We start from the raw sequence: 18,482 nt of genomic DNA on the forward strand, positions 1-18,482 counted from the left end.
CCTTCACTTCTCTTGCCTTCCTACACCTCCCACATCCCCCCAGGCTGTGGTTCAATACCCCTTTAGTAGGAACTACAGCTGAGAGGGCGGGACAAGGCAGGTGGTCCTGGCTTAGTGCTGCAGAAAGAGAGGGAAACAGCCACCCCAGTGAGTGTGCCAGCACTGCAGGCCTGCAGCTTATTGTTGCTTTAGCTGCATGTGCCTCGTGCGCTCGCCATCTGCCACTGTGAATGAGGAGAAGAGGAGCACGTGGGATCTGAGGAAAGCAGCTTCTCACTTCACGGCAGCAGAGGATAACCTGGGCTGCAGCACAGCAGCCGGGCACACGCTGTCTGGGTAGGAGAGCCTAGCGTTGCTTGGCAGTATCACCAAGGCCTACAGGAGCTTTGGCTCCAGTCCCCTGGTTACCCCAGCCAGCACGGCTGGTGAGAACTGGGGGTGCTGGCATTCAAGGGGGGGCTCTGCAGTGCTGCCAGGTGTTTCAGCGGAGGCAGGGGAGGGAGATGGTTGGGTCTGTCCCTCAAACCCCAGGAAGGCTGAGTCTTTCCTACCTTCTCTCATGTTAAAGGCAGGAGAAGGTGTGTGTTCATTTCAGAGCCCCATTAACTTTCCAGTCACCAGCAGCTGATTACCAGTAGCAAAGTGTGAAAGGAGAAACAAGACCAACATACTCTGAAGAGGATACATATTTATTTTAGTTAAAAAAAAAAAAACCAAACAACAAAAATACCACCCTAAACCCAACCAGACAACCCAAAAGCTCTGCAAATCCAGAGCACTGATCAAAAAGTATTTTGCCTCACCCACTTTTCCAGCCTCTGCTAAAAAATCTGTGCTATCATCTCTACAGCAAACATTAAAACCAAACAAATCAGTAGCCCCATTTTGGTGGGCAGCCCTGGATTCAAATACTAGTTTTGGCATGGACCTTGCCTCCATCTCACAACTAGGCAAGCTCACCCGCTCTCCTAGAGCAGGAAGGGAATTGCTGCCACTTCTGCAATACTGTAACAACTATAAATATTCAGAAACACACAGATCACACTGTAAAGTTAAAAAAATACCCCTGACAACAACAAATAATAGCCCATCGTTGACACCTGGTTCAAGTGAAGACCAAGTACAGAACACAGTTTAAAAAAAAAAAAAGAGAAATCCAAACATCCTCAAACCTACCAGCATCACACAGAAACTGGAGACAACATGCAACTTCCTTGATACAAAGAGCAACCTAGCAAGTAGTCTATGTACAGTATGTTACACTCACTCAGGCACCCGCACAGCTATTGCTCTTCTAAATCCCCAGCCCAGCCTACAGCAACCACCGCGTTACAGCTCCTGCAGCCCACCCACGAGTGTGGCTTCTACCTTAAGCCTGGCATTAAGACTCATCTGTTTTAAATTTTGATGAACCCCACCAGTTACTCGGTGTCCCTGACGCTTTTGCGTTGAATTTGTTGTTGCCTTCCTCTACCTCCCTGTCTCAGCTGAAGCTCTGTGTAAATAGCTTTGAAGACCAAGATGAGGGATAAATGTTTTACCTCTCTCTGGGTACTTCCTGGAGCCTGCGCAAACAGCTGGAAGTGAGAGCTGACCTGCACTAGGTGCTAGGGCAGCTGTTGGGAAAGTCTCCCCACCTACAAAATCCTGGGAAACATCCCATGTCTGACATTCAAAATACAAGAGGGTTTTCAGGCTCAGGGAAAATCAAAACCAGAAGGAAAAGACCCAAACCTTCAGCATATCAGGAAGGAGTGAGCTGCAGGTCCCATTGGCATCATACTGGCCCTGGCTAGGATGGAGTTAACATTTTCCATAGCAGCCCCCCGGTTTTGGATTTGTGGCTAAAACAGTGCTGACAACACACCAGAGTTTCAGCACTTGCACAGCATCAAGGCTTTCCCTTTTTTCCCAGTCTGCTCCCCACCAATGATTAGACCATGGGTGGGTGAGAAGCTGGGAAGGGGCATATCCAAGACAGCCAATAGTTAAAATCAGCACTCAAAACAGAGGGGAGGTTTTTGGAATGGCAAACATGCTCAGGGACTAGCTGGGCACAGGTCTAACAGTGGGAGATGGCGAGTGGTTGCCTTTGCATCACTTGGGGTTTTTTTCCCTTCCTCTTTCCATTGCTATTAAACCATCTTTACCTCTACTCACAAATTTTCTTGGATTTGCTCTACCTACCCACTCACTGCAGGGGACAGTGAGCGAGCAGCCATGTGGTGCTTCGCTGCCAGCTGGGGTTAACCCACCACAAGCACAGCTTTAATGCTGGAGGGGTTGTAAATACCAAGGCTGGAAGCCATTGGGACATTGGGTACAGGAATAATTGAGTACAGTCCTTACCTGGCCAAGCCTGATGTGAATCAGGTTGACATTGCTGGATGCCTTAATTATCAAGGCTGAGCAGGGACAGTATCATGATGATGCAAACAAGGTGCTCCAGGAAAACGGAGGCAACACAAAACAGTGCTCCCTGCTGCTCCAAGACCAAGACAAGGCTGCGCACTAACCCTTGCTCTGCTCAACACTGAGCAGCTCCTAGAAGAGCTGTGACTGCTGCTCCTCATCTTGCTGTGGGACACACATTGCCTGCACACATGGGGGCACACACCCAGAGCTCCTGCAGCCCACTCTGGCCCCAGCGGAGGGGTGAAACTAAGGGACACTGACAGAAATGCCATGAGCAAATCTGATGCCAAGGGGTGGGAGAAGAAAAGAAATGGGTGAAGGGACAGTAAAACCAGTCCCTCCCAGCAGCTCAGCTGTACTGGCCCTTCTTGAGATTCTTGGCATCATTTGAACCCTGAGGTTGGGCTGGAGGCCAGGGGACCACAGGTGCACTAGGAGCTCAGCGCAGTCCGTCACAGCCAACTTGCTGGTAACGAAGCCCACCAAACATGCTCGAGATGAGGGAAAAAGTAGGAAGCAACTGAAAAGTGTCTTGCGCTGGGGATCTAACCAAAGCAGGAAGAACCCACGATACCCTCCAGCTGGTGAAGTATCAGGGCAACATCTGAGGACTCAGCAAAGCCTCAACAGCCCTTCACTGTCTCTCTGAGAAGGTTGTGAAGGTGACACAGTGGCACTTTGACCCCTTAGCATCACCCTTTTTTGGTTTCCTCAGGCTCCCAACTAGGCCCTGCTACTGGTAGGGAGGCTTGGTGGCTTGGAAATAAGCCCCCTTAACCAATCCCCAGCGGAGGATCTACTGGGCAGACTAGAAGGCTCTAAGCCACAAGTGTATCCAACACCCTCCCAGCACAAGTGGTAGGATCAGGCAACAAGGGCTCAGGTTAACAGCCAGGCCTGACATTCCCAGTGTAAGTAACAACCTGCTGCACAAACAGCCGCTCGCCAGGGCTCAGCCACCTGCAATGGCCACCTGGACATTAAAGGACGGCACCAAACAGGCTCAGGGTCCAGCTCACCAAAGCCAGGAGGAGCAGACAACAGCACCACAACAAGGTTGGGCTCCTAACAGAGAACTGGTTCAGCTTTTACATCACTTTAAAAGGGTTATTCAAATGAAAAAAACAGGGAGAAATGTTGGAAGAAAAAGGGCTTGCATAAAAAAATGCAACCTTGCAAAAATAACGGTATCGCCTCTCCATGATCCATTTCAGAGAGGTTCCCAGTGGAGGCTCCACATTTCCCCAGGAGGCTTGGCACAGCGAACACCTCCCCTGTGTTATTAAAACAACCTCCCTCTGGGGGATTCCCTGCTGCTCTGCTCTATAAAACAATAAAAAGGTCCCTGCAGTGTCCTCGGCTGTTAGTCCTCCTTTGGCCTCTTCCTCCAGCGGGCCAGGAAGGGCCCGAGGCTGTTCCACACCTCCGTGTACATGAGAGTCCCTACAAAGACAAAGGCGGTGCCCAGCCAATGCCAGGCTGTAAAGGGGTTGTGAAAGTAGAGGATGGAGAAGATGAGGCTGACGAACTTGCGCAGTGTCACCACCAGTGTGACAGTGAGGGAGGTGCACTCTGTGGTGAGGATGAAAACACCTCGGATGCAGACATATCTGGGTGGGCAGAGGTAAGGGGACATTAGGGCTGAAGAGGGAGGACACCTGGGAAAACCTTCAGGAATGAAAAAGACTAGGCAATGGATAGCCCCAGTCTGGTTACAGAGGGAATAAAATTCCCTTCTCCTCAGATCAGCATTTCTACAGCTATGAACATCTTCACTACAAACCCCAGGGACATCCCAAATCTCCCAGACTCCCCCCAACCCTCCTCTGGGACAGCAAAACTATGTCACTACAGCAGCTGGGGCTGATGCGTTGGCAAAAGGTTAATGGCATGCAGGGTTTACAGCCCCTGCCATGGAGCCAAGGGAAGCTAAAATCAGACTTCTCCATCTATACCCAGCAGAAGTCCACTTTCCCCTCCAAGGGGGCATGGGAAAGTCAGATTAAACAAGGGGGTTTCATGGAAAAGCATGAGCAGCAACAGGGCACAGTGCTCTCAACAGTGAGAGGAAAATGGTAAGAGGGACTTGGACAGAAGGGTCCTTTTCTTGAGGGCATCTCAGCTTCGTCAGACTTCAGACCTCTCATCTCTGCCTGGAAGACTCTACACATTGATATATTACAAATAGCTCCCGACCGGTCCCTTCTAACCAGAGCTGGCTAGCAAAACTGCTGTGAGTTTATACCAGCCAGCCTGTGCCTGGGGAGGTGGTGGCAGATTTTGGCCACACTGGAAAAATTGTAAGCTCCAGGTTAAATTCCACTCTATTTTCCAAATTACACAAATACCTCCCAAATGCAGAAAAGACTCGATGGACTCAGCACCCCCACTCCATTCCTCCTCTCCCACCCCACTGCCACCTCTGTGGCATGTCTCTACTGAGCTTTGAAAGGATACTGAGTGACAACATTCATGAGGAGGTAGAACCACATGATTGGCAGGGTCAGGCCGATCACTGGGACCTGGAACAGCTCTGTGGGGAGAAAGGACAGAGCAAGGTCACTGCCCTGCTACTGCTTAAAGATGATGCAAGGAGAGGTGTCTCTCTCCTGCCCAGGATTGACCATGATCTGGGATACACTGCAACTTCAGCAGGCCATTGCTGCATTAGGCACTGAGATGTGGGCACATTTTCATTTTGCTCTAAATGGACAGTTTTCTTCTTCTTACTGTGGTAAATGACAAATACAAGAGAGTTTGCAGATGTTTCTGCTTGGACTTCTGTAGGGAAGAAAGGAAGATGGAGGAAGAAGTAAGCTAAGGAAAAAGACATTAAAAGAAAAGCTCTGTCTTGCTTTCTTGTGTCAGGGCTGCCCTATTATTAATTGAGATAGAAATATTTTGCAATGATATTAATGAACAGGTTAAAGCAATCTACACATGCAAACAATCCCCCTACCCAGAGGAGATTAGAGAACCAGCAAACCTACTCAGCAAAGATCCACGCAGTTTCAAGATCGGGGATATAGGAAGCTTGCTGGCACTGAAAAGCCTGAATTTTACTATTAAAACTTAAGCAGATGTATAGCTCAAGGTGGACAGATGCACAATCTGGCTGGACCCAACAGGTGTATGCATATGCATTAGTGAGAAGCTTGGGCTTTACTCACAGTGATCCAGACAGTAACTCATGGCTTAGCTTTGTGAGATGCTGTGGCACCAGCTGAATGTTCAGCTGCCCATGGCCAGGCTCTCAGCAGCCAGCAATCACCACTTCTCCAAGCCTGCTGGCATTTGGCCCACCACAGGGAAAAAGCTGGACAATGTACTCAAGACAGTGAGGGGTTTTTTTGGCTTCCTATCAAACTTGAAAATTCAAAGGGCTTGAATATCCCAAGACAACAGTCTGACGTACACAGCTGCTAGACTGAAAGATTCCTACGGCATATTCCAGAGGACAGAAAGGTACGAGAGCAAGGATCCATCTGTGCAACACTTACCAGACTGGCTGAAGAGGACTGCATGCTGGTAGATGTTTGGGGCAAGGAGGAGAAATCCAGGGAGTGGTAATGCATGCTGGAGAGAAAAGTAAAGACTTGATGTTAACAGATTATGTGAACACACCCACTTCTCATTCTGGGAAATCAGCCTCACACATGTGTGGACAGACTTTTTAGTGGGGCCTGTAGCAACAGGACAAGGGGGAATGCTTTTAGGCTGAAAAAGGACAGAGTTAGATTAGATATTAGGAAGAAACTCTTTACTATGAGGGTGGTGAGGCGCTGGCAGAGGCTGCCCAGAGAAGCTGTGGCTGCCCCATCCCTGGGGGTGCTCAAGGCCAGGCTGGACGGGGCTGGGAGCAACCTGGGCTGGTGGAAGGTGTCCCTGCCCCTGGCAGGGGGCTGGAACTAGATGGTCTTTAAGGTCTCTTCCAACCTAAACCATCCTATCATTCTATGATTCTATAATACAATATATATACATTACTATATATATAGATGGACTATCCTGAGCTTGATCAGACTCTTTCCTCCCAAGGAGCTTGAGAACTGAAGATGAGACAGTCTTCTGGAAAAAATTGAGGGTTTACAGCATAGATAATGTGCAGGTCAGGGGCTGCAGGGTAGGTCCAGGTGTCTGTGCCCCTGGCAGGGGGCTGGAACTAGATGATCTTTAAGGTCCCTTCCAACCCAAACCATTCTGTGATTCTATGATATGGATGAGAGCACACTCTTCACTGCTCCAGCCTCGCAGTGTGTGATCCTTTGGATTTGTGCAGAGTACAGGGTAGGAGGGGACGGGACACTCTTAGCAGTTCTATCAGCCCAGTAAAAGCAACAGAAAAAGAGACAGTGGCTTACATTGTAAAAAAGGGCCTCTTTGGAGTGCTTCCCAAACTGCTTGTACAGCATCTCCTGGAAAATCCCCATCCTGGCAGACATGAGGAGGGCGAAGGTGAGTGCAGCAATACCTGGAACAGAAGCACAGCCTTGCAACACTGCTCAAGCATGGCATAGCTCAAGTCAACCAGCTTAAAGACTCACACAATTCAGATTTCAGTGATAAAAGGTAAAACATCCAGGCTTGGTAAGAAAACTGATAATGGTCTTGGGGACACAGGTATCTTATTACAAAGGCTAAGACGCCAAGAGACTTCTGAAAAGAACACCTCATAAAAAGAGACTCAGCCCTGGCAAACAGAGTTGGTGGGATACCAGGGACAGAGTCATTTGCTGCTACTGACAATGTATCAGTCCCACATTCCCCAAAAAGCCACCAACAGACCTAGGCTGGAGGTACAAAAACAGACTCAAGTGCCAGACTTTGAAGACTCCTCCATGAAATATTGTGCTGAATGATCACCTGAACCAGTTACAGCCCTTCTCCCTCTCTGCAGTATATCCCACCATCCCATAGCAGGCAGGGCTGCTTTTGCAAAGAGAAATCAAGAAGATATCTGAAAATGTGCATGACTGCAGTCTCATTCTGTCACCAAGCCACTACCTTGCAGAAACCCCTTAGGTGCTGTATTTAACCTTCTGGCCAAATGAAGAATGTCTCCTTGCTCAAAGCTGCTAATAAGTGCCACAAAACCCCATTCTTCACAAATCAACATCCAACAGATGCTCAGCACAACTTAACTTCAGCACAGGGACTCCCACCACAGTCTGCTTTGTACAACCCACATGGCCAAGAATGTCAAAGAGCCAAGTCTTGCCAGTATCCCAGCAAAGTCAGCTGGAAATGTGGCACTCACGTACCTAGCAGCCACCACAAGAAAACCTGGAGTCCATCCTCTTCATTTAAGCTGGAGTCAGATGCCTGGTGGAGGGAGACACAACACAGTCACCATGAGCTACGTGTCCCTGCAGCTAATTTGGACCTGCCTGTACCTCCCTCTTGGTTTGTGTGTTGTGTTCCAAGCAAGCCCATAAAGCAAAGACTGCCCAAAGTCTCACATTCTCCAGAGTTGCTTCCCTAGCTGAACAGAGGTGGTAGGAATTACAGTTGCTTTCCACTCTGCTTCAGGGAACACACTAGATTTCAGCAAAAAGTGCAAAAAAGTGTAAATGTCTGATCAAGAAAGTAGTTTGTCTAAAAGAAATGCCCTGGCTTGGTGAGACACCAAACTCTTCAACCACAAAAATAATCAATGCCACTTAAAAAGCTCTCAAAGACAGCCCGTCAGCAGGCTCCTCCGTACCCATCTCACAGGTGAGTGTGCAGGAAAGAACAAGGGCTCTGGCCAAGCCCCTGTCAGGTACTAAAACCAGGGCTCTGGCTTGTGGTCAAGACATTGAGGAAACCAGGCCTGTAGATGCTGTTAGTCAAGGGTAAAACTCTAGGTAGCATGAGTTGGCTCAACTGTCTTTCACTGTGGTTTAGAGCAAATTAGATTACTCACCTTTGCTACAACTGTCTGTACTATATCAACCCCCCATGCCTGCTGAGAGTTTATCTGGATTAATACAGAGCAAGGCTGCATAGCCCAGACCTTCCTCAGACAGATTCCGAAAGTATAAAAAGCTACTAAATGATGGGCGACTTGGATGTTTGACAGCCCCGTTTAATTTCCTAACCTCTCAGAGCTGGATTAAGTGCAACTAGTTTTCACCTGACCACGACTTTATGCCGTGTTTCTGTCTTCATCTGACAAGATCAGGCTGTGGGTATGGGTACTGACCCAGGAAAAGCACAAAGTGGTGATACACATGGATTTTCTTTACTCCCTCCTGTTCTCCAAATACATGCACTTTATTTCAAGGATCACAGAAAGTCACATTGGATGACAACAGGTCAGGAAAAACCTAGCCTGAAAGCTGACAATCTTTTCTGGGATAAAAAGAGCAAAGACTTAAGATAAAAAAAACTTGAGTTTTGTTTAAGATTCACCTGCTCCTAACTGCAATACATCACAGTAAGGGCAAGAGAAAACAGCTTCTAGTTGTTAGCTCTGTGGCAAAAAAAAAAAAAAAAAAAGGGCTTATTCTCAGCAAAAAAGCAACCTTAACAGGTTTAAAGGCATCTGTAATTAAGTTAAACCACATGGATGGGTGTGCATCCCTTCCCTCCAAACCACAGAAAAATAAGACCAGGAATAAGAGATTTCAGGGAGCAGATCTGGATCTAGGATACATTTTTTCTTTCCATTAATAGTCAGGCAAAGGGAATTACTGATGAAGGTGCTGACAGCAGCTCCTCCTGTCAATAAGGTTCACAGCTATGACCTCAGGCCCTTTCCAACCCTTACCACTTGCTTTGCAGACATGAAAGTGCAGGTGAAGATCCCCAGGGACACCAGAGCTATGGACGTGTATTTAGATACACTGTATCTGCATGGGGGAGAAGAGAAATGTCAGTGACCCAGCCCACCCCCAAGCTGTTCATCTCCTGCTCCCTTGCATTCCATTTTGCTCCGTCACACCAGTGTGAACCTGGGGGTAATGGGCACATACCCATTACCTAACGCTGGACATTGCTGGGAGGGAAGGCCAACTTAATCCAACTGCAACAAAAAAGAAGCATTTGGACCAAGATCTCCTTGCCTGTGGCAAAGGATCCCTCTCAGATCAAAGCCAGCGCAGATCTCTGCATAGTGATGGAGTGACAGGGGATGTGTCCACACTGGTCCAACAGCCAGACCCCAAGCAGCCAGGAGGACCCTCCAGTCCTGACGTCTTTGCCCACTGTGGTGAGTTGACCCCAGCCAGCAGCCAAGCACCTACACAGCCACCTGCCCATCCCCCCAGCCTCGCGGGATGGGAACGGAACTAGACGAGCAAGAATGAGAAAACCTGTGGGTTGAACTAAAGAGTTTAAGGCAGGGGGGCAGGGGGGAACTCACAAAAACAAGGCAAAAGCAATCACTCACCACCTCCCATAAGTATGGCCACCTTGGAAGCCACCTCCACCCAACCCCTTTCTTTTTCTACCCTGGTTTCTATGGCAGTGCATGCCATTAGATGGCACAGAATACCCCTTTGGCTATTTTGGGTCAGTTGTCCCAACTGTATCCCCTCTCAGCTTCTTGTCCACCCCCAGCCTACTTGCTGAGGGGCAGAGTAGGAAAAACAGAGAGCCTTGACACTGTGTAAGCACTGTGCAGCGACAGCCAAAACTTCAGTGTGCTATCACTGCTGTTTTTGCCACAAATAGCAAACACAATACCATATGGGCTGCTATGAAGAAAGTGAACTCCATTCCAGCCAGATCCAGTACAACCATCCATCAGGAGCAGTCAGTACTGGCCTTGCAGGAAAGAAAAGAGCAAACACAGAAGGCTGAAGTCATGGCTTTTCAGTCCATGGTTGCCTTAAATGAAGGAGAGAGGGGTGGTGGAAATGCAGAAGAGGGAAGTCTTCCAGCCTCTAGTCCAGGCACACCTCTGTGTCTCAGTTTCTCTATTAGTAAAACAAGAATATTTAAGAGGAAAGGGGAAGGCACTAAACACCAGTCAGGATTAAGTCAGTGGCAGAGCACTCCCTGATGATATAAGAAAAAGGTTTGTGATTTACCTTTTCTTCAAAATGATGATACCTAAAGCCATGCTTGCTATGAGAGAACCCTGGGAAAGAAGATAGCAAGGATTAAAACAAAAATAGAAGGTCAGCATGACAAAATTCCCCAGACTGGGATGTCTGCCCCAGAGAAACGTCACAAATTTAATACAACTAATGCCAAAACACCAACAGAAATACCAGAACAGGATCAGGGAGACTGACAGGGTGGGGATGAGAGGAAACGGCCTAAAGTTGCACCAGGGGAGGTTTAGATTGGATATTAGGAAAAATTTCTTCACTGGAAGGGTTGTCAAGCATTGGAACAGGCTGCCCAGGAAACTGGTTGAGTCACCATCCCTGGAGGGATTTAAAAGACATGTAGATGTGGCACGCAGGGACATGGTTTAGTGCTGGACTTGGCAGTGTTAGGTTTGCAGTTGGACTCAATGATCTTAAAGGTCTTTTCCAAACTAAATGATTCTATAATTCTATCAGTCTCACTTCAGCTAGAAGGAGAGGAGAAGTTGAGCTGCGTGGCTTGGGAACAAGGATGCTGGGGCAAACAGGTTACTAGGATCTTCTAGCCAGTAGCAGTAGCAGGCCTCCCCCTTTTTTTGCCCAATTCCTGACAGTCAACGTGTGCTACAGACCAGAATGTGGCCAAATCACCTTGTTTCAAATTGGGAACAGGAGTATGGCTCCATAGATTGACTGCAGGGCTGCAATACAAGAACTTACAAGAATTTAACCTCATGGTTAATGCAGGACAGGTGTCCTACAGTGTTGTCTGTTTTTCTTCTTTTTAACCTCTCCTGACTTAAGGTATCTCAACCCCATGATGTGTTGTGGAAGAACAGCTGCCATCCAGCCGATTTGTTATTCTCAACAGCTAGAGCTCCCTTTTCTTTGGTTTTAACAGATGCTTTCAGCCTGGCACTCATCTACACATAAGTGAAGATGCATTTTAATAGCATTTTCCAAAGTAAAGACCTATGCAGTAACAGTGCAGGTGGAACTAGGCCAAATCCATGCTCTCTGACCTGAGGTGTTTAACCAAGACACCTACACTAGGACATGAACCACTTGGCATAGCTGTGTGGTGGAAGGGAAAGCTGGATCCCTTTGACCAGCAATTCAGTTCATCAAGGGCTGGCAGCCAGAGTCTGGGTTTGGTTTTGATATTGTTACTTCCCTACCACCTTTGGAAATACAAAGTCTGTTTCAGGCTCAGTTTCCCCATCTGCCCATTAAGCTGAAACTTAATGATCAACACTGTGAAAGTGAGAACTGGAGCTGAGCTTTCAGAGCAAGGTTGCTCTCCCCAAAAGGCAGCTGGAGTTTAGTATTTGCACAGGGTTTTGGTGCCCTCAGGGAAAGACATGATGGTGGAACTCATGTGCCAGGGACAGTGCTTGCAGGGATGATGGGAAGGGATGTCACACGAGGAGGAAGAGGATGGTATGATAGTACTCACTGATCTGAAGATCATGTGCAGTGGCATGGCGATATTTAAGTTCAGAGCATAGTTATTTACCACACTGACAGTGAAGAACATGGCCACCATGATGAAATAGTTCCTGAAACACAAACACAAAAAGAAACAGCTGACAGCTGTGCGTGTACTTCCCTGGGATGCTGGGAGACATCCTGGGAACAGGTCTGGGGATGCAAGGAAAGGTCTGAAGCTGAGCAGGAGCTTACCTAGCTCCTGGGCCTGTAACAAGGACTAACAAGATTAATCCACTTTGGATGTAGTAGGGAAGTCCTTAGAACAGGAAGCAGGTTGACCTGCTCTGGTTCAGCTTGTGCTAATCCCAGAAGCAAAGGGGAACTGAGGATACCCCAGCTGGGATCTTTTAGCATGGACTTCCTTCAGACCCCTCTCTCCTAAGGACACTGGCATAAGACAAGGCTTGATTTGAGGAGATTCAATTTCTGCCAGCAGCCATCACTGTACTGAGTGGAAGGAGAAACCATTCAAATCCAGGCCTGAAGACCTCCATGGTTCTGCACCAAAGCTAGAAAGCCTCCACAAACTGACGTTCCTCACTGTGATGCAGCCATGAATGGCACAAAACTTGCTCTCAGCTTTCTGTCATGAGGATCTCTGTCCTGAGCACTCAGCACAGCTCTCTGTTTTGCTATGGGCCAGTATGCTAAGGAACTCCACAAAACCTCCTCACTTCAGCCACTGAGTGCCAGGAAAGAGACCACAAACATGCCAGGTTATTGCCAGGACAAGATCAGCCCTGATGGAGAAATGCAAATGTGAACTTGGCTGGGTTTCCAGTAAACCTCTTCCTCCCATGCCCATTGCACCAAGCCCCAGAGAGACAGCAAGCTCTCCAAACACAGCAGACTTAACTATGCAAAATACTGTCCTGTTTCTTGGACAGAGAAATATCTGATAGCAATTTCCTATTAATTCTCAATAAATGAGGAGTTCATATTTTATCAGGTATGACAGGTTCTCAATGTGGCTTCACAAATGCTGCAGAATGGATGGAATTTAGACAGGATAACTGGATAAACCACTTTATTAAACACTTCTTGATAAGAGATAGCTAGTCAATTTGTGCCTAGCAAAAGCTGCCAGATCAACTGTACCTTATTGGTATGGCCGGCCTCTTCCTCCCAAAGTTGGCTTCGAAGATAAAGCCTTCCACCGCGATAAATAGGAACTGGGAGAATGTCACTATGTTCCCACATCCTGGAAACTGCCTGCAAGCATGGAAAAGACAAGCATAAGAGCTACACCATGGAGAACAGACACTGCATTGTGCTGCACTAAGAGGCTCACAGCTCATAATTCCAGAGTGAGCATCAACCTGGAGGGGCTTTACTGCTTCATCTGTTCAGGTTCTCATGTTGCCTTTGTTATACACCTCCCTGCAGGTATATCCCTGCGCTTGTGGATACATGTGCAGCAATCCCTTTTTCAAACACTTCCAAGGAGGAATTGAGCAGCCACCCCCATCATGGGCCATGTGATGAATTGGGTCAGGAAGTGAAAGAGGAGATTGGTTGCATCTTACAGGTCTGTAGAAGATCCCACCAGGGTATAGGATCTGAATCACCAACATCAAGTACCAACAACCATACTGAAGCTGGATCTCCCCCTTTCTCATGGGGAGGTAGTTTTGATAGGGCTCCCTCCCTACCTACAAGCTGCTGTATTTGTTAAGAGGCCAGGTGAAATGATGAGTCTACCCAGGAGGAGGGCAACAGGATTTCCAATAGCCCTTACTTCCACTGCATGAGGTCAGTGCCAAGGTCAGGTCTGTGTCTGCAGAGCAAGGCACAGTGTCCATAACTCTTCCTATACCCCCAGAACATGTGAACATGAGCTCAGACCTCTTTCAATTTACTCAGCAAGCTCTAGCTCTCTGCCCTCCTGTGTCTGCTGGATGCCAGCAAAAAAAAAAAAAAAAAAAAAAAAGGTTGGTTGTAGGCTCAAGAAGGAACCTACAACAGCTCATCATGGGAGACCAAAAAGGTTGTGGCATTAAATGCCACATGATAGTCAGGCAAGTCAGGGAGCTTGCTAATCTGACACATGCTTTGCACTGAAGTTTTCAAACTCCACAAGGTATTGAAAGCCACAAAACAGTGTCTGACCTTGAAAGAGACTGTCCTAGCTGAGCATCTTTGTTCCCTCAGAGAGACCCAGGCACTGCAGTTATCACTACTTCTGTAGCACAAATGACACCACCTTGGAGCAAATCAACCTTGTATGTTTATTCTGAGGGAAGAGAAATTATACACAAGGGCAAGACAGCCTGTAACAGCCTAACATTAAACAAACACTCCCTGCACACTGCCCACCCATTCCTAGCTGACATGCCTGCTGCAGACCCTGCCTCCTTCCTAAGAAGCTTACAGGGAGCAGGAGAGGATTTTCTGGGAGGCACACAGTCAGCTCTGGGCTCAGAGGCGGCCGTGACATGTCAGATAATCAGAAAGCTCACTGTTATTTGCAGCAGGAGGCAAAGGAATTTGAGCAAGTACTTCCCCTTTCTCTTGTGCAAGACAGAAACTGAGGTCAAGGACTTAATGGAGAAGCTGTAAGCTGCAGAGTCCTGATCCCCACCCTGCTGCACAAGCCTGCAGCTTGCTCACACAACATGCCATCACAAGTAGGTAGAGGCTGGGTCTAGACACAATTCTGAAGAATGCAAGCCGAGAGATGCGCTGGAGAACAGGAATAATCAAGCTGTCCACTGGATAGCAGAGACAAAGGCCTGGTCTCCAAAATCTCTTCTGTCACACGCACACCACCATCCCCAGACTTCTCAGAAGCAGCAGCAGCACTCTGGTTAATACAGAGCTGGCACATGGGCTGCCACCAGACAGTACCTGGAAAGGACACCTTCTCCCTGCATTTTCCACAAGGTAGGCACTAGCCTGAGCCTCTCCCCTTTACCTACCTGCCAATTTTCACATTTTTCAGAGCTTAATTGCTCACGAGACTTCAATCCCTGCTAAGAATTTCAAAAGTTACTTGGGGGAAGAGATACTGAACCAGAGACAGAAGCCAGCCTCCAAGGACTGTAAGCGTTGTCTATGTAGGGTAATACAAAGCAAACTTTGAATAAACCAAGACTGTTTCCATGTATTACTTTGTTTCCTCCCAGTTCACAAATCCTTCCATTCAGTCACTTGCTCTACATATGACCTCATATTATCAGTAAAGTGTTGACACAGGGTTATGTGTCAACTGATAAGACAAACAACAAGCCCCCGCCTCAGGCTGTATTTGCCCATGGCTTTGATTCACAATCTTAACACGCTAACAGACCTGAAAGAAGTGACAAGAAGTCTAGATATATCAACCAAAAATCTGCTTTAGGTGTAGCCAACTGATACAGAGTCCTCCAGAAGCAATGAAGAAGCGCTATGATGCAGTTGTCCCCCTGCCTCCTAGGGTGGAGCTGCCTGGGCAGTTAGCTTCTAGCAGCCCTAGCAAACAGTGGGATAAAACAGCCAGAGTGGGGCTCTCAGTCATGTCAGCGGACCACAGCCTAACCCAATTTCTGCACATCAGTTCAGACATGTTGATGCACTCAGACTAAGTTCAGCACGTCCAAATCACTTCAAGGAAGATTTCTGCCCATCACTGCAGAGGACTCCACGTTTCATAAGGAATTCCTTCAATGGGCCCTGCAGGAGAGCAACCTCCCATTTTGAACAACACAGGGAAGAAACCTGGTCAGTATCTACCATGCAGAGCCTCAACTGCTTTTAAAGAGAAGGCACGTCACAAGGACACAGCTTCAGAAGGTGAAAAGCAGATCACAGGCTTTCTAACCAGGCCTGTATGTACATCACATGCAGAGCTTTGGCATGACGGCTCAAAGACAGGCCTCCCCAGGTCAACTAGGAAAGGACACTAACAGAACAGGTTGGGTTGCTCCAGGCAGAGGAAATGGGATGAACTGGATGGCATTTCTTGCCCTGTCCAGGTCTCCTTCTGTTATTCAGTCAAGGGATTGTTAACTTGCTCTCAAAAACCTCTAACAAGGAGCTTCCCTGCTCTCCCTTTTACAAGCCCACTTCGCAACACTGAGAGGGAGCAAACCTGGGGGTTTGGCCTGCTTTACATCCCTTTCACAGCAATTTAAGCCCTTTATTTCTTGTTCTGCCTCCAGAACCCAGCAATAAAATTTATCTCCTCTTCTCTACAGCCATTCTCCACAGTTCATAGTCTTTTGTCTGTCCTCGGGCATCTCTAGACTAAACAGTTCTCATTCCTCTACACTTTCCTCATAAATCCTGAGCAAGTTTCTTCCGATCACCATTATTATTCCTCACCAGACTGTCAGTCTGGTCACTGCCTTTTCTTGTGATCCTGTTGCAAGACTTCACTTGTTATGGGAAGATTCACCTTACCTTCAGAAGGGACTTTTACCTCCACATAACTAACACCAAGACCCAAAGAAACAACCAGTGTAACCCCAATTTAGGGACCAAAGGGGAGCAAGGTAAGTGCGGGGCACAGAAACAGTGGAACTTCTAAAATGGATGAGGGACAATGCTTAAGAGAAGCTTGTGTGTGAAAAGCAGCTTTTCCTTGATGTCTGCAACTGGACTTCTGGGATTTGCTGCTCAAAATCCCTTCTGGGGTTTAGACAGCTAATTCAGCCTTTGAATAGGGCCAAATGGCTCTCTTTCATTTTAAGGTCTGGCTGGAGGAGACATGAACCTAGCAGCAAGCAAATGGAAGAAGCCAGATCCAAAGCTCTCTCCACCTCAAAGGGGCCCATTCTTCCTCCCTTGCTGATGCTGCAGCACAAGCCAGGCAGGAAAGGCAGAGGTCAGAGCAATCCCAGAGAGGAAAAACAACTCACCACGCTAGGCCTCTTCCTCCAGGAACTGCTCCTTGATTTCTCCAGTGATTGCTGAGTGATTGTGCAACCTTGTGTTAAGGAACCTGCATCCTAGCCTCCCACTTTGAAGCAAATATCCCCACTGCCCGCTTACAGAGTCAGGCTCTCTTTTTGCGCTTCCTTTCTTTCTTAACAATCTGGGATGATGATGGATAGGGAGGAAGTAAGGACAGGTTTTAACTACTATTTTTGAAAGCCTAGGCATGACTGAAGTGAACATAGTACTGAATAGTCAAGGGGTGCAGCTCCACACTGACTTACTATGATTGCAGACACAGACCCAGTTCAATTACTGCTTTTTTCCAGTCAGGTCTAGCACTTTTGCCTTCACAGCTTGCTGACCAGCTCGGGAAACAAAACCAACAGACCATCACCTTTTCCAAGGCATACCAGCCTTCCTCTATCAAGGCGACGAAGGTGACGCAGTGCTCGGACATACCCCAAACATCAGCCTGCTTCTCTCTGCAGCCTGGCAATTCGCCTTCACTCCGAGTGCCATATGGGACTCCTCACCCTCACTGTGTTGGCTCTGCAGCCGCGTGACGCCGCTGAAGATCGTATTTCCAGACAGACGAAGTTCCCTCGGCCCTGCCTGCTGTCCCCGAGGACCCCTAGCCAGCTCCTGCACGTTTTCTCCTTGGGGTTTCAGCTGTTACTTGTGCGAGGCATTGGGACCAGAGAGCAGAGGTGGTGGGGATGCTTTAGTGCCAGACTGATGCGGTGGTCCCTGTGTCAGCAGAGACGCGGAAACCCCAGTTCCTGGGCAGGACAGCAAAGCGACCCACGCTAGGACCAGACTGGGCCCAAGCCGAGGGGGACAGCCCCCCAAAAACCCACAAAATGCATCAGATGGCGACACAAGGCCAGGGCCCCGGCAATGCGCACCCGGGCTCCTCTTGGCACCTTGGTGAGGAGCCCCTGGGACCTGCGGCTGCCCCCCAAGCTGTGAAGGGGGCCGGCCACCCTGCCGGGGCCGCAGACCCCCTAAGGGCCCGCCCCAGGCTGGCGGCAGGCTCCGAGGGCCCCCCGACAGCCCCACTACCACCCCAAATTCTCCCTCACCCCCCAGCCCTCAGTCTCCTGGAGAACCCCTGGGCACCGCTGCCACTTCCTCCCCTCATAAATGCTGAAGCCGGTGGGGGGACCCCGCGGCCCCTTGCTCCGGGGACTCTCACCCGACCCCCGATCCCATTCCTGCCCCTAACCCCTCCTTCTGCCCCCAAAGCCTCTCCCCGGCCCCGCACCTGGCCAGCAGCTCCAGGAACACCACGTTGCTGCAGCAGCCGCCGAACACCAGCCCCACTGCCACGGCCGGGTGCATGGTATCGCCCCAAGCAGCGAGGCGGCCTCCCGGGCCGCCACCGCATCCCGCTCCCGGGCCGCGGCCCCGCTCCCAGCCCTGGCCCCTCCGCCCCCGCTTCCTCCCGGGTGCCAGTAGTTCGCTCCCCGCCCGCCGCCCGTTCACCGACACCGCCGCGGCCCTACGGCCGGGACTACAGCTCCCGTCGGCCCGCGCGCCTCCCCCGCCGCCGGCCTCGGGCAGCCCCGCCCCGCGGGGCATGATGGGGGCTGTAGTTCCGCGGCGGGGCGGTAATGGCGGCGCCGGAGCCGGCGCTGAGCTGGCGTGAGAAGAGGCGGGTGGGAGGTAGCTCAGACGCAGTTTCCCTGCAGAGGCACCACC

The 18,482-nt window shown here is 49.2% G+C and overlaps 1 protein-coding gene across 1 annotated transcript; it reads right to left on the bottom strand.

Annotated features, from left to right (window-relative positions):
- Nucleotides 1-668: 668 nt before the first annotated feature.
- Nucleotides 669-18,212, bottom strand: SLC35B4 (solute carrier family 35 member B4). Its single transcript, XM_005439295.4, has 10 exons — nt 18,046-18,212; nt 13,023-13,136; nt 11,890-11,992; nt 10,431-10,480; nt 9,167-9,248; nt 7,677-7,737; nt 6,777-6,886; nt 5,916-5,991; nt 4,873-4,948; nt 669-4,025 (listed from the first exon to the last, which is right to left on the bottom strand). Exons 1-10 carry the CDS (start codon nt 18,120-18,122, stop codon nt 3,779-3,781), a joined length of 996 nt encoding a protein of 331 aa, XP_005439352.1. The 5' UTR covers nt 18,123-18,212; the 3' UTR covers nt 669-3,778.
- Between the last annotated feature and the right edge of the window lie 270 nt (nt 18,213-18,482).

Source organism: Falco cherrug, chromosome 5 (genome assembly GCF_023634085.1).
Source record: "Falco cherrug isolate bFalChe1 chromosome 5, bFalChe1.pri, whole genome shotgun sequence".
Classification (NCBI taxonomy): Eukaryota; Metazoa; Chordata; class Aves; order Falconiformes; family Falconidae; genus Falco; species Falco cherrug.

Excerpts from the sequence above, each read along its gene's own strand:
- SLC35B4 (XM_005439295.4), bottom strand. The coding sequence starts at position 18,122 with ATGCACCCGGCCGTGGCAGTGGGGCTGGTGTTCGGCGGCTGCTGCAGC. Across the intron at positions 13,137-18,045 it reads TTCCTGGAGCTGCTGGCCAG|GCAGTTTCCAGGATGTGGGA; the intron begins GTGCGGGGCCGG and ends CCATGCTTGCAG. Across the intron at positions 10,481-11,889 it reads TGCACATGATCTTCAGATCA|GGTTCTCTCATAGCAAGCAT; the intron begins GTGAGTACTATC and ends CTTCTTTCCCAG.